Genomic DNA, 15,123 nt, shown 5'->3' with positions numbered 1-15,123 from the left:
CTAGTTATAAATAAATCTGAATAAGAAACATTAAAAGAAATTAGTGACACATAAGAAAAATATGTAAATATAAATGTACAGAAATGACTTTAGTGAAATATATTAAATTGACTTCTTTGTACTCGATTCATTTTTTGGAGAAATTTTTCATTGTGATGAGAACACAAGTGGTACACCACGTGTTTTAATAGAAATTGTGGGAAATTTTATTTTTTAAGTTATTAACTTTTAGCACACATATCCCACCATTTGTATAGTGACACGTGGTGTACCACCCCGTGTACCGATCACACTGAAAAATCTCTCCATTCTTTGATGAATTGCTGAAAACGAAAAAAAGTTCATTAAACCTCAAGATCTAATAAATCAAATAATTTAAAATGCCTTTACCGAAATATCTATATCCAAATATTTGTACCGAAATATATTATAATAAACTTAAATGCTTGTACCAAAATATTATTTTTTTATACATTAAATTAAAATACATTCCCTAAATCAAACAACCAAAGCCAATTCACAATGTGGCCGCCAATCACAGTGTGGGTGTCCCTTGGGGACGTCTGTACCAAAATATATGTATTGAAATTTATGTACCCAATGTCTGTACCAAATGATATTATATTAAATATACCTATATATGAATACCAAAATGTATGTATCAAAAGTTATTTACTCCCTAAATGTCTGTATCGATGGATATACCGAAATATATTAAATGAATTAATGTACTTAAATGAAGAACACAAATTGTATTGGAATGTATTATTATAATAAAAATTAGTTACTCGTTTATTTTTATAAGGAAGAGGCAAAAGATGGTGGCTTGCAAGTTGAATAGAAGAGGCTCGCAGGTTGAAGGAGAAGGATGGTGGCAACATTTTTTTTGTTGTAAATAATCTAGTCTATAGTTGGGAGAAAATCTGGTTTAGCATGAGCATTTTGGGTTAGGAAGAAAAATCAGGGTAAAATATTTTTTTTCTTCTGGTGAAGGACCATGGAGATTGGGATTACTGAGGAGAATTGGGCAAAGTTTTTCATTATTTTTTTTCAAGTTTTTTTTATTTTTGATCTTATTTTCTATTTAAAAAGTAATTTTTTTAAATGACAAGAAATCCTCTTAAAATCCATTCAAATATTTAATCAAAGTCTATAAGAATCCTTTAAAATCCGTTTAAAAGTTGTAAGGATTTTATAATTCTATCAAATCTATCACGTTAAAATTTTTTTTAAATTTCTTCAAAATCATCATTTGACTACACCCAAATCTTTGTTGTAGTCGTTCTATATATATTAATGAATAAACGTGCACATAAAATAAGAAGGAAATTGGGTGAAATATTCTTTGGTTGGGAGGGGCACGGGGCAATTGTAGTGGTTACATTTTCATTTTTAACCATATGTTGTGTTAAAATCGAATCCTTAATTTTACTGAAAAGTGGAAAGTTGAATTTGTTTGGGATTCAATTTTAACGGCAGGGAAGAACGTGCATAGCAATTATCAAACATATATGTGAGGGGATGAGTTTAACCATTGTATTATGAATAATGCTAGGAAGACTAAAATATGAATGTATTTTTGTTTATCATCATAACTATGGTGTATATGCTCATGATGCACCTAATTATTTGTCATGTGTCATTTCATGTAACTATAGTTACTTTCACATTAAATGTTACCTTTTCAATTTTGAAAAAAGTTAACCAAGATTAAGTGAAATGACAATGATTAGGTGTATGGTAACCACATACTAAAGTTTAAGGTGGTGAGTAAAAACGCTTCCCAAAATTTTAAAACCAAATAATATATTACCAATAGAAATAAGCACGTTAATCAACAACTAATTAATTTGCCACACTTCTCTCTCTCTCAGTCTCTCTCTCTACTTTTCCCACTTTTCTTCCTTCCTCTTCAATCTCAAATGCTTGAGCTTGAATTCATTACTGCTAACATACGTCACCCCATTTGTGTTATCCATGCGTTAGGCTTGAAAATTAACCATATGTGGGGGCATGTGAGAATGTGAGGACAAAATTTCACATCGGTGAGAGACCAAACCATGCAAAAACTCATAAGAGGTTGGACTACTCCCCATATTCTCAATTGATTTTCTGGTGAAACTTTAACTTTCTTTAGTTTGACAACAATATTCAGCAGTTTCAATCAGTTTGCATTTTTATAATCTTGCATGTGACCTATAGTTCTCTGCCCTCATGATTAGCCAAAGTCTTCTTGTTTTCGTTTTTCTCTTATATCTTTCATGTATTAACTAAGATGTTTATACATTTTTTTTATTAAATCGAATTACTCAGAAAAACACGTTTACTATGCTTCAAAAACATTTGTTAAATAGAACTTAACTTAGGCAATGACAAACATATTCTAAATATCTAAAAATCTCTTAATGATCAACCTCTATATTTATATATATTACATAGCTAAGGTTTATGCACAACATCCATAAAAAGTTATATGAATTCTCAAGAGGTGACAAGATACAAGTAAAAAACACAAATTTCATTTTACATAATTTATCATGTGATTTTTTTTATTCACTCAGTCTAATATATACATCGAGTTTTGATGCAATATTACATTAACATTTGGTTTAAGTATTTCCTAATGATAACTTAATCTAAAAATATATGTGAAATCCATGTGTGACTTGGGGTTTTAGGCCATTGCGTTCCTCAGTAGACTACTTTGACTTGGTGGACCTTTTGAGTCAATTTTAATTCCAAAGGTGATTACCAAAAGAATAAGTAAAATTAAAAAAATAAATCCAAAGGAGATGCTCATGACATTTTGTGTCAGTGTGATGTGGAATCAAGGTTAAAGTCATCGAATGAGGTCTAATTATTTGTTAATCTTTGCTAAAAACGCACGATTAATCGAATTCATGGTGCAGGATTATTTCTCTCCTGCAACTTGTGATACAACTTTTACATAAATATATGCGTACGTAAAGCTTTTGTAAATGCAGGTAAATCAGATAGATGAATTTCATCCCATTGCGTTGCATGATTTGCATCAATTAATAACATTATCAATTATTTGCCTCGTGCAGTGCTTCTTCTTAATTCCTTATTGGGTTGCACATGCCCTTCCACCATCTTACACAGCAGCTTTCTTCTCAGACTCTTCTCTCTGCTCTTGCAGATGGTGCCTCCAGGCTGCAGGTGGAAAATAATTCGAAAGGTGGTTACGGATACTGCATTATTAAATACAGAACCGGTGCAGATAACAATACAGATATATAATCAATACATCGTCAATAGATTTTGTCGATACTTTAATCTCACGATCACAAAAATATTGACATATGACTAATTATACGAATTACACATCAGATATTTTTAGTTCTTGTTTGTGATTGTTTGACACTCTCCAGTCGTTTGTAAATATGAATATCACACATTAACATCACAATCAACGTAATTAATGATTCAGATTGACAATCTAAATCACATTCATTCAGGTATGCAATTGTATGTCTCACTCTATAATGTACATGCGTAGCATAGATAGTGTAGATTGATGATGGGATGAAGTAAGGTTCTAAAAGACGCTAGGACCAGTCGAGCGGTTGTCTGGAGCCTAAATTCTAGGCGGCAAGAAGGGGTCTAGGCAGATTTAATTAAATTTATTTATATCGTATAAATAAGTGCTTATATTACTTAATTGTATTGAGAATCATAAATTGCAAAATAAAATGAAATGTAGATTAAAGTATTAGAAAATATTGAAAATATTAGAAACAAGTATATAATAAGTGTTCACCAAAGCATTCAACAAGTCTCTTACAATTTATTGAACAAAATTAAAATGCAAAATGAAAGTTATCGATTTTCTATCTAAGTGATATTCCCGACCTAGGCGGGTTAGGCGGATACCTAAGGAGGTCTAAGCTTCCTTTTTTAATTTTCAAATGCTTAGAGATTAATCAGGATGATGGCTAGCTTTCTAACGCGGCGTTAGTCAGGAATTTTTAGAACAGTGAGATGAAGTATGAACAGTAAGTAAAGCTCAATTAGCAGCCACTACTGTAAGTATTCGATCAGCTTTGATGGTTGATATACACAGCGTATCTTCTAATCTGTTTAGATATCTCCCCGATACACAACTGGGGCTCAGGGAACTGGGAACCCAGCCGAAAGTAAACAAGTTTAGATATCTCCATGAAGAATTGATCAAACTAAACTAATACATAAACATCTGCATTAACAGTTGATCAAGACCTGCTAAAAGAGGTAGGTAGCTTAATTAACAGTTTCCAAGAATCTGTGGATATGTTCCATCTATACGCAGTGCCCTTACCGGACGTTAATGATTGGTTCGTCGGTGCGTAATACTAATCCAAATGTTTAATTACTGTTAAAACTAAGATTAAAACTTGTTATCGTTAGCGGAAAGGACTTCCAGAATCATAATCTGCTCTTTGATTAAATGACCATAACTTTAAGAATTTAATTATGTAAAGGGAGGATAAAGATTAGAGAGGAATTGTTGAGTGTACGAGTCAAAAAGGATGGGAAGGGCGAAAACATCAAAACATGCACATATGCAGGTTACTGTAGGACAGCAAGAAAAAGATTCTTATAGGGCAAGTTGCCCTTCAAATTAAGGCCATGAGGCACAAAAGTTATAGAGCCTATGAAATGGAGAACAAAACCATGGTATTTTGCATGGTATTTGATTTTTTTGTTACATCAGTTACTGATTGTTTTTGTTTTTTCTTGAGTATAAAACTGCAAGAAATTTGTAATATTCTTTTAATGAAATATAGTACTGAGGGGAACGAAAAATGAATGGCTGAAATTAAAAATAAAGTTAGTAGTAGTGGAAACCAAATTTCATAGCTAAAACACCCGTAACACTAACGTTACGTTGATACACATTTGGTATCTCTCTATACATTACAAAGCAAAATTTTTGAGTTTACATACGGATTGATCAACACCCAAATAATATAAAAATGCAACTCGTATTTATTATCACGAATTCACGATCATAAGAAAAAATTCATTTTCTTAATATTCGTGTAACTTTTGAGTCGGATAACGTGTTAATTGCGAACATTTAATATATACTGCAGATCAGAAGGAGGCAGAGGAAGTAGAAGCCATCAGACCACAATCGAATTTCGAACTGGATCAATCTTAACAGATGCATCAACAGATTAACATTGATGAAGATCTAGGATAATAGTAATAGACACAGAAACTATCACTGCAAAACTTTGTTGCTTGCTTAGGGAACTTGAACCTGAAAGATCGAACCGATGATGACCTTAGGCACCTGCTTGAGCATTCCTAGTTTGTTGCTGCAACTCTTCATTAACATTTCTGATAACTTGATCCCAGCCACTCCCGGCGCCAGTGTCCAAATAATCAAACGGCACTGCTGTCTTCAAACCTGGCCTAACAGATAACTGGCTCTCTACGACTCTGAAGTTGACACCATCTCCTTGTTCACTATGAGTCTGATCCAATTCCTCCCATGTAAACATCAGAGGTAGCGTAAATGCGCCCCATGGGTTGAAATCCACAACCTTAACGCGATCATCCTTTGTCACACAGACATCAAAGGTGTAGTTTTCTGATTCAAATCTCGACATCAATTTATCCACGAAAAAGTCTTCGATCAACGCTTGAAGGCTGTCTTTCTTTTCAATCAGAGCAGGATAACAAGTAGTGACCTCACGTTGGGAAATTCCAACTAAGTTCTGATTTCGTACAAAGCAACGGAACTCCATCTCTGGCTTCAGAGATTGGTACCATTTCCGCAGTGCAAGGAAGAAACTCCTAGGCCTTGATGAGGTTTTGTCACTGCAGGAATCATATGCGTGACACAGATCATGGACCAATGAGTCAGACGATCGTAGCAAGAGCGCAATCTCACTGAACGAAGAGCATCTGAGACTCCCAGTAGTGCTGATCCAAGCCGAGTCTTTTGGTGCACTCCAGTTCAGCTTAGGGAACACAGACCCTCCAAGGGACTCAATCGATTCCTTGATCTCCAACTCAAGCTCAGGGAAAGAAGGCGGCAGAGAAGGCTGCTCCGACTCATCACCAGACCCTTCTGATACTTGATAGTCGTCTTCCTCCTCCGGATTATGAATTCTATTAGGAAACGCATCGTCATTTGAGATTGAAACAGGGAGAAGGAAGGGGCCCGAATCATCCAGAAGGTACTGGACAAAGGATTCAGGAAGCTCATGAATTCGGGTTTTGATAGACACAGATTTAAACTTCGGGTACCATTCCTGTATCTGGCATCTATTCACTTCTTCTTCCTTCATTTCTTTTGCTCAGTGTATAAATCAAACACTTCCAATCACCGGTTTTTCGGGCTATCCGGTAGTCTAAATTACCACAAAAATTTATCTCTTAGTAATAAAATTCGAAGATCGAAAAAGAAAATAACTTTTAAGATAAACTAATGAAAATTTTCCAATGAACATCAACTAAATCGAACCCAGATAAGCAAACATCATCAGAAGTACAATTCAGCATCAAACAGTAACCATTCTTTCACCAGTCAAACATTTCATGCATGAAATCCGTTACAGGGACGACAAATATGGCAAACGTTAACACCATAACAAATCCACGACATAGGAAACTACGAAAAATTCAAACACAATAGAAAAAAAAATAAAATAAAAATTGAGGATGTTTGATAAGATTTGAAGACAGTCAGTTAAATGGCAGTCCTAGATTTCTGTCGGTTCCTCAGGCAGTGGAAAACAACATGCGAACTAATTCAATAGTTTCAAGTTCGAGACTTTGTTGGTGCCCAAACGAAGAACCGGTGAGAGAATCTGTGTACCTGAATTGAGTTCAGAGACAAAATCCTCGAGCGAACGGAGAAGAAGAGTCAAGTAATGCGAAGGCTTTGGTATTTTTGGGGACGCTTGTTTCTATAATTCCTAGGTTTTGTGTTGTTGGGCTGGGCCTCCGTTCCGAAAGTTTGGCCGACACGTTTTGTTTGTGCCTACAGTCCTTTGTGTTGTTGGGTTGGGCCTCCGTTTCGAAATTTTACTTGAATAGTTAAACTTGCATCTCCTATCATTTTGCTGAGTTTGATAGTATGAAATTGTAACTAAGTAGAGTATTAAAGTGATTTATTATATGAGATCGTTTTTATTAAACTTAGAATAGGTAACTAATAAAAATTTGATATTAAAGTGATTTATTATATGAGACCGTTTGGTATTAAAGTGATTTACACCCTACCCACAATGAATAGGTAGCTAATAAAAATTGATATCGAAAGAGGCGAAAAGAATCTATGTTTGCAATGCTTAGAGGTAGAGTATATTCATTGAGTGCATCATACTTTATTGTTTTTTGTTTATATTTCTATTGTCATTGGCCAATATATAAAGCACACCCAAAAATAGAAAAGAGAGAATTTTAATGTCTATCATTCTTGCAGTACAGTTGTTATAAATAAGAAAAGGACCCGGCTTCGTAGTTTCCATACACTTCCATCCCTCTTATTTTGTGCTATCACGGTTAAGTCATGTCAATATTTTATATTAATTTTTTATAAGGATAATAAGACAAAAAACAATAATAATATAAAATATTAACGTGACTTAACCGTAACCGCACAAATAGGATCGGATAAGAGTGTATGGGAATTGTGAGGGCAGAGAAGCCAAGTCCATAAGAAAAATATCAGCATATTGTAGCTTTCATGAAAAATTGCAAAATCTAATTACCAAATCCATAGCAGATGGCGCTTCGCATTAATAGCAAGAACAATCATGTTCGTGTACTATGGTGTAGATTCGATTTCTCTTCATTCTTACAACTAACAATTTAATCCACTAATATTATCGTTTGTCAAAAAAAAAAAAAAATTACCCAACCCATAAAATTTAGCAAATGTGAATTAGACCCACTTCTTGAGAGGATTACATAAGTTAAATCCTCGATGATTTCGCCCATTGATTCCGAAAGACAACGATAGCTGAATTTTCATTTTAACTCCAAACGTTCCACTTACACCCATACATTCGTATTAATAAGTATTATCCAAACTATATATCGTTTTGTAAATTTTCTTCTTCTTTTTTTCGAAAAAAATATTTCATAAACTTGGGTAATCTCCGAAGTCCAAATCCTCCCTAACTTCTTCACGAAGCCAATTCCATCTCCCATGCCTCACATATAATAGACATGAATCGTACACGTGGCATGATATCATTGGCTATAGAACTACTACATGAGAAATCACCAGTTTAGAGGAACGCTGCTTCTACATCCTGTAGCTACTATATAAGCGAGAGAACAAAGACTACTGCTTTTCGTTATCACAGTGACTTCGAGCTCTCTCTCTCTCTCTCTCGCGTTTCTCTCTCCTCTCTCTTTCTGGAAAACGTGACCGGCGGCAACCGGAGATCGGAGTCTTGCCGGAGAATCGGAACTCTACGAATTGGGCCGAATCGTACAAGTTGAAGAAGACGATGAAGGTTTTTGTCAAGACTTTGAAGGGCACCAACTTCGAGATCGAAGTGAAACCCGAAGAGACGGTATAAACACACGCATATACAAATTTTCAATAATTAATCATCGGAGGCGGAAAATTCAATTACTTTTGTGCTTAATTTGGGATGTTAATCGCTTCAGATTTTGGGTAATTAGGGTTTTTGGGGATTGAATACTAATTAGGGCTTTTCGCGCCCCGGTATAGTTTCAGTTCAGATTGTTTGATTGTTCGCTGTATTGTGTTTGCATAATTGTAGAATTTGGGTGAAGTTTTAGTGAATTTGTTGTCCAGTTGTGCAAATTCTGTAGCTTTAGCGTTAGTGTTATGGTCAAACATTGACATTGTTGCGGAATTTTTCAGCTTTGATCGCTCGGAGAGGTTCATGTTTATTGGAGTAGGGATGCACTTCTGTGGGCGTTTAGTTTTTTAGTTAATTTGGACTCAATCTGTAATCTTTTATCCTATATACGTTGATTCGAAGTCCTGGTTTATAAGTGAATGGGATAATCTCAAGCCTACACAAGATTGGATGAATGAAAGATCGAACTGATTTATTTCAAGTTCCTGCTTCGTTACTTAGCCCACTTAATATGCAGGACACTAAGCAACTCATGCATTCACTTTTGGTTACTCAACAGCTTTTTTGTATCCTTTTTTTTTTTTATGACGTCCAGCTCAGTGTGGTAATTATTGTGCTAATCCTTTCTCCCAGGTTGCTGATGTCAAGACAATTATAGAGACGGTACAGGGTGCAGATGTGTACCCTGCCCCGCAGCAGATGCTTATTCATCAGGGGAAAGTTCTCAAGGATGACACAACTCTAGAAGCAAATAATGTTGCTGAAAATAGTTTTATTGTGATAATGTTAACCAAGGTGAGAGTGCTGTTCTTACAATTGTCGGGATTACTTAAGAAACGAAGGGGTTTAATTTTTATTTACAGGATTTGTAATTGCGAGATATGAAACTGTGCTTATATATACTATTTTATTCAATCTTTACAAGAAAGAATTTTGAAATCGACTTGTTGACCTTAAAGAGAATATTAAGCATCAAGTTGGTTATGCGATAACCATTACTTATCTCACTTTGATTGGTTTATGTTGTTTCGTTTTATGAGTTGTCTGTTGATCTTATAATCGTATTACTATACTGTTATAGCAAGTATATGGCGTTTTTAATAAACTTATGATTATAATTATACTACAGATGCTAATTACGTAACTATGTTCTAATTAACAATTGCAGCCTAAGGCCTCACCAGCCGGAGCCTCCAGTAAGCAAGGTGCAGCCACAAGTCAGGTAAAGTCAGCTCATTTTCTGTGTTTTTTTATCATTGTTTTGGATTGACTTTTTTTCACATTGGTTCTACATGTGATTCTAATAATCTTTTTATTGACTCCATGGATAGAAAAAATCTTCTTCTTTTTCCTTAATGAACAAACCTTGGAAGCAGATTTGCTTTTCATTACCTAGGAAGAGGTTTCTGTGAATATGGGCGGAATGATTTATGGGGGATTCTTGTTTGGGAATTGTACTTATGAAGTTGCATATACTTTCTGGTGAATTGTAGGCGTATAGATGTTCATTATCTAGCCACTCATTATGAGGTGTACAATACAAAAATAAGCAGTTTATATTTGTTTTTGAAAGTACATCTTACGTGGGCTATGTTTTTGCAGCCCCAACCTGCTAGCACTGCACCTACTTCGGCAACACCACCCCCAGCAGCTCCAGCTCCTGCTCCAGCTCCTGCGCCAGCTGTGGCAGAGTATACTTTCACACCTTGGATTTTCTTTTGAATCACTCATCTAAAATAGTTTGACAGAAACTTATAGATGTTAACTCTATGGTAATATTTTTACTGACTGCTGAGAGCAATATGAACTATAAAACATTTCAATTAGTGAAACTACATATTTTATTCATATTATATAATTTTACCAAAATAGAGGAAGAAATTTCAATTTTCAAATGGTTCCTAAACTTTTAGAGTAGTTTATGGTTTTGGGTGTACAATATGCTTTTATCCCTTGCTCATTCCTTTCTTTTTCAATTTTTTATTTATCATTTAATAATTTTGAGTTCCCAATAAATGGCCCTTTTGTAAGTGTTATTAATTTCATTTATTGACTCTTTTTAAGAAGTACTAACTCATTAAGGTTGTCTTTGTTGTTTACCATACAACCTGCATTTCAAGGTTTTATATGTAATATATAATTCTATTACATCCTTTGGTCCAGGTCACAGCCTGCCGCCCAAACTGCTGCTGTTGTAGCTCCTACTGATTCAAGATCAGATGTGTATGGCCAAGCTGCGTCAAACTTAGTTGCAGGAACTACTTTAGAGTCTACCGTTCAGCAGATTCTAGATATGGGTGGAGGAAGTTGGGATCGGGAAACTGTTATCCGTGCTTTACGGGCTGCTTTTAACAACCCTGAAAGGGCTGTTGAGTATCTATATTCTGTGAGTACTCAACTTGGATATTTTGATTCTTTATTTGTTTTCATGTTGCTAGTTGGGAAATTTAGATAGAAAAGGAAGTTTGATTACAGAAATGAGGAAGAAAAAAAATTACTAGTTAATATATTAAACTTGATTAATTTGTAGGTGTGTTTCTGTTTTTCTATCTAACACCTGTGTCATTTAGCAGTAGACAAACATATTTTGTCTCTCTGTTTATATCAGAACCATTATGCTTTCTGTTGATAAACATCTTGTACTTTGTGATATTCACTTTTATAATGATGATGCTTAATGGTGTTGGTTATGATCCTTTCCCTTCAGAACTACATATACAGTTGAAATTGGCGGGTGATTTGAGTTGGATTATAACTTATAAGACAGATTATAGATTGATGACCACCAGATGTTTTTGTCATATATTCTAAGTTTTATTTTTGTACAAGTTTGCTGTCATGGCCTTGAAGAAAATTGGAAAAAGGAAATTTATACTTTGTTGGTCTTTTAATCCTCATCAATTACTTGTTTTGATTCCTGTATATGGTATCCCTATATGCATTAGCAAGCATGTTTAGGCGTTACTATCAGATTGACACAGAAACTGATAATTTGCTATACATGTCACCATGTTAGGGCATTCCTGAACAAGCTGAAGTCCCACCACCGGCCCAAGTTCCTGCTGGTGAACAAGCAGCAAATCCTCCGGCAGCAAATCTTCCAGCTCAGGCTCCGCAACCGGCAGCACCTACTGGTGGGCCCAATGCAAACCCACTTGATCTTTTTCCCCAGGTAGATATTGTTGATTAGTAATCTATGTACCTCATTATAACGTATAAGGTGAACTGATTAACTCTACTCGTTGAATCAGGGCCTTCCCAATATGGGTGCAAATGCTGGTGCAGGCAATTTGGATTTTCTGCGCAACAGTCCACAGGTATATATATATATATATATATATATATGCATCTTTGTATTTGTGAGTCTGCTTTTTGCTATTTTTGCGGGGCTGAGAGTGGTATCTGAGTTTCCAATTCACCATTTCAGTTCCAAGCCTTGCGAGCTATGGTACAGGCAAACCCTCAAATTCTGCAGGTATTATTTATTTGCTGATTTTATTTTGTTCTCCTTTAATTTTCTCAGTTTGGCGGAGATTGTCATTCTAATTATAATTTGAGGACTCATGGCGGTTTACCTTGTTGCAGCCTATGCTTCAAGAGTTGGGGAAACAAAATCCACATCTAATGCAGCTCATTCAAGCTCATCAAGCTGACTTCTTACGCTTGATTAATGAACCCGTTGAAGGGGGTGAAGGGTTAGAAAATTTGCTCTACTTGCCCATTTCTTAGTTGATAATTGAATGCACACGGTTCAAAGTTATTGAACTCTATATGTTTCAGGAACCTATTGGAGCAGTTGGGTGCAGCAGTGCCACAGGCTGTGACCGTCACCCCTGAAGAGCGAGAGGCCATTGAACGCGTAAGTAGTATTTTCTCTATGCATGTGACAAGTGCACTTTTTCCGCTTGGTATGTGTGAAGTATCATTGTTTAGGTCGTGATTGACAATTCGAAGCTTTTGCTTGCAGCTTGAAGCTATGGGTTTCGATCGAGCACTAGTACTGGAGGTATACTTTGCGTGCAACAAGAACGAGGAGCTGGCCGCCAACTATCTTCTTGATCACATGCACGAGTTTGAGGAATGATGATGGCGTTTGGGTTTTCTTTGGTCTGTCTTTTCTGTGTCTGAACACTTTGCCATGTGGGTTTAAGTTCAATAGGGTTTCTTATACTCTTATTCCAGCTATTTGTCTTGTATCCCCAAGTAGATGGTGTCGATCCCCTTTTTATGGCATAACTTCTCTGTTTTTAAATATTGGTTACCATATTATATACAGAATTTTTCTCTTGAAAAAAGTAGATGATTTCGGTTTTTTACTTTCGTACCTAACCCCAGTATGGTTTTCGTAATTCGTATTCATGTTCAAGTACTCCGAAGATGCTTACGCAGCAGTCGCTGTGAAAGCTGCTATCGAAGACATGTAGCTTTTGGTCAAGAGATCAAGACAGTCGATTAAGATCGAACACGAAATGCACTTTGCCAGAAGAATCTCTTGCGTAACAATGGCATCGATGGATGCATATGAACATATTGAACTACACGGTTCAATTGCAAAAACGAAACGAAGTTTGAACGAACAGCGAAATGTGATCGGAACTCGGAAGATACAGTCGATATCATCTGAAGAGAGATAAGAAAATTTAACACAATGTGATTCGCAAACAACCAAAATGTGTTGCAAAAGAGGCATTGCTAACTATAACACAGACACAGCAGCTTAAAACTAGGATTTTCTACATAAAAGCTTACGCCAGGTTGCCGCCGCTCTGCTGCCACAAATTGATGATATCGGTAGCCTGATTGAGAAGGATAATCATCTGCTTCTGAGATATCCAGGGCTTGCTTTCGAGCAAGACCTTGAGCTCCTCCCACGCATCTTTCCTCGGCCAGAAGTAATAGGGGCTGAGAGGGATGGAGCCATGGCCGGGTATCATCTGGTCCAGCGCAATGCCGATGTTCTTTTCCATCCAAATAAACTTCAATACGAGCCTCGGTTTCTCAAATGGCTTCACCACCACTCCCAGCTTCTATATCATCCAAAAACAGAAACAAAGTTCAGCTATAACTATAAGAGCAGTGTTTTTCAGACCTAATACTTGTATTTGGTAATTGGAAAAGTGTGTGAAATCAGAAGGTAAATTCAAGTAACCAATTATATTAAGCACTTTCTATAGAAGCCCTTTTATCACAAGAACGTTGAAGTATTTTCTTTTTGAAATCCAAGTGCTTTAGAAGAAGCACTTAGAACTAAAGAGAGTTTTCTAATGCATAAGCACTTTAAAAAATTTCGGCAAACTTTGCCAGAAACGTTTCAAGTCGTGAGGAAAACGCTTTTAGCCCCTTTAGAACAATCCATAAGTATGGTTTCATGCTTATAACTGAGTAAGATAAATTTCAAATTCTACAACCTCAGAAAAAATCCAGAGAAAAGATAAAAAGAAATTCATTCAACTCAGCTCAGCATATAATTGTTGATAAACCCAATTATGAATTAACCTTAATGTTAAGGAATATCAAAATGTCACAGTTCTAAATTACAGAACAAGACAGACACGGAACACAAAAACCCAACAGGGATGCTGAGGAGGAGAAAAAAAGAGACCTCTTTTTCCGGGGCGGTGTTGTCGTCATCGGTGGCCGTTTCTTCGGCGACCAGAGACTCGGCGGCGGCGGAGAGCCTGACGTTTCTTGCGGCACGAGTATGTCCGAGCCTCAGCTCTGGCAGCGAGTGAGAAACAGAGAAAGAACAAGTCTTCGGCTTCAAATTCAATGCTCGTTGATTAACACTGTTGACAAATAGAAGCTTTTGCTGCGGCAGCTTCAGCCGCAATACGGCGGCGTTCAGGTTTGCCTTGCACTCTATTCCCATTCCCACAGATAACATATTCTTCTTCTTCTGTTTAAGTTGTTATCTTCCGCTTTGAGTGGAGACTCAGAGACAGATATCTGTTTATGTGAAGGGATTGTGAGAGGATAAAATGCCATCTCTCTCTCTCTCTCTCCTCTCCCCACCCCTTGGGGGGGGCTCGTTTGTCACTGGTTCTTTGGGCTCGTCTGGTAACCCAGGCCCAAGGTTGAAAGACCCAGATTAAATCTAGCTGGCTAGCCCAATCCAAACCGGACCCAAGATGAAACATAACTCGGTGGTTGTTCTGCTGGGAGGGGGTATTCTGATTGAGCAGAATCAGTGTTTGGGTATATTTTCGGATCAAGTTCCTATTCACAAGGAGCAATACCAAAGGCTTGTGGGGGTGTTAATCAACTTGTCCCACACGCACCTTGATATCGTATATGCAGTTAGTGTGGTAAGCTAGTTTTTGTATTCTAGTAGTAAAGCTCATATGGATGCAGTAATTTGTATTTTGGAGATATTTGAATATGACTCCAGGCAAGAGCTTGGTTTTCTCCGAGAATAGTTATTTAAATGTTGAAGGGCATACAAATGCATTTTAGGCAAGTTCTATTTCTGATCGGAGGTCTACATCTGGATACTTAATGCTTATGGGTGGTAATCTAGTTACTTGGAGAAGCAAGAAACAGAAAG

At 36.3% G+C, this 15,123-nt stretch overlaps 3 protein-coding genes across 3 annotated transcripts; 1 reads left to right on the top strand and 2 right to left on the bottom strand.

Annotated features, from left to right (window-relative positions):
* Window positions 1-4,838: 4,838 nt before the first annotated feature.
* LOC125474885 (cell division cycle protein 123 homolog) lies at window positions 4,839-6,908 on the bottom strand. Its single transcript, XM_048579092.1, has 2 exons — window positions 6,833-6,908; window positions 4,839-6,365 (listed from the first exon to the last, which is right to left on the bottom strand). Exon 2 carries the CDS (start codon window positions 6,300-6,302, stop codon window positions 5,292-5,294), a length of 1,011 nt encoding a protein of 336 aa, XP_048435049.1. The 5' UTR covers window positions 6,303-6,365; window positions 6,833-6,908; the 3' UTR covers window positions 4,839-5,291.
* A 1,414-nt stretch (window positions 6,909-8,322) lies between these two features.
* LOC125474883 (ubiquitin receptor RAD23d-like) lies at window positions 8,323-12,760 on the top strand. Its single transcript, XM_048579090.1, has 11 exons — window positions 8,323-8,543; window positions 9,213-9,374; window positions 9,748-9,801; window positions 10,182-10,270; window positions 10,743-10,965; window positions 11,596-11,751; window positions 11,831-11,896; window positions 12,007-12,054; window positions 12,165-12,274; window positions 12,360-12,438; window positions 12,547-12,760. The coding sequence occupies exons 1-11, from the start codon at window positions 8,478-8,480 to the stop codon at window positions 12,661-12,663; spliced, it is 1,170 nt and encodes a 389-aa protein (XP_048435047.1). The 5' UTR covers window positions 8,323-8,477; the 3' UTR covers window positions 12,664-12,760.
* A 406-nt stretch (window positions 12,761-13,166) lies between these two features.
* Window positions 13,167-14,550, bottom strand: LOC125474884 (30S ribosomal protein 3, chloroplastic-like). Its single transcript, XM_048579091.1, has 2 exons — window positions 14,182-14,550; window positions 13,167-13,606 (listed from the first exon to the last, which is right to left on the bottom strand). Exons 1-2 carry the CDS (start codon window positions 14,461-14,463, stop codon window positions 13,325-13,327), a joined length of 564 nt encoding a protein of 187 aa, XP_048435048.1. The 5' UTR covers window positions 14,464-14,550; the 3' UTR covers window positions 13,167-13,324.
* Window positions 14,551-15,123: the final 573 nt, after the last annotated feature.

This window comes from the organism of the source record quoted next, unplaced genomic scaffold (genome assembly GCF_019419815.1).
Source record: "Pyrus x bretschneideri cultivar Hongxiangsu unplaced genomic scaffold, Pyrus_bretschneideri_v1 Contig13, whole genome shotgun sequence".
Lineage (NCBI taxonomy): Eukaryota > Viridiplantae > Streptophyta > Magnoliopsida > Rosales > Rosaceae > Pyrus > Pyrus x bretschneideri.
Note: the sequence above shows the minus strand (reverse complement) of the source record. Positions and strands in the feature narration are given on the sequence as shown.

Coding starts and splice junctions, on each gene's coding strand:
- LOC125474885 (XM_048579092.1), bottom strand. CDS start 6,302: ATGAAGGAAGAAGAAGTGAATAGATGCCAGATACAGGAATGGTACCCG.
- LOC125474883 (XM_048579090.1), top strand. CDS start 8,478: ATGAAGGTTTTTGTCAAGACTTTGAAGGGCACCAACTTCGAGATCGAA. Junction 8,544..9,212: donor AAGTGAAACCCGAAGAGACG/GTATAAACACAC, acceptor CCTTTCTCCCAG/GTTGCTGATGTCAAGACAAT. Junction 10,271..10,742: donor CCTGCGCCAGCTGTGGCAGA/GTATACTTTCAC, acceptor CCTTTGGTCCAG/GTCACAGCCTGCCGCCCAAA.
- LOC125474884 (XM_048579091.1), bottom strand. CDS start 14,463: ATGTTATCTGTGGGAATGGGAATAGAGTGCAAGGCAAACCTGAACGCC. Junction 13,607..14,181: donor ACACCGCCCCGGAAAAAGAG/GTCTCTTTTTTT, acceptor TGGATGATATAG/AAGCTGGGAGTGGTGGTGAA.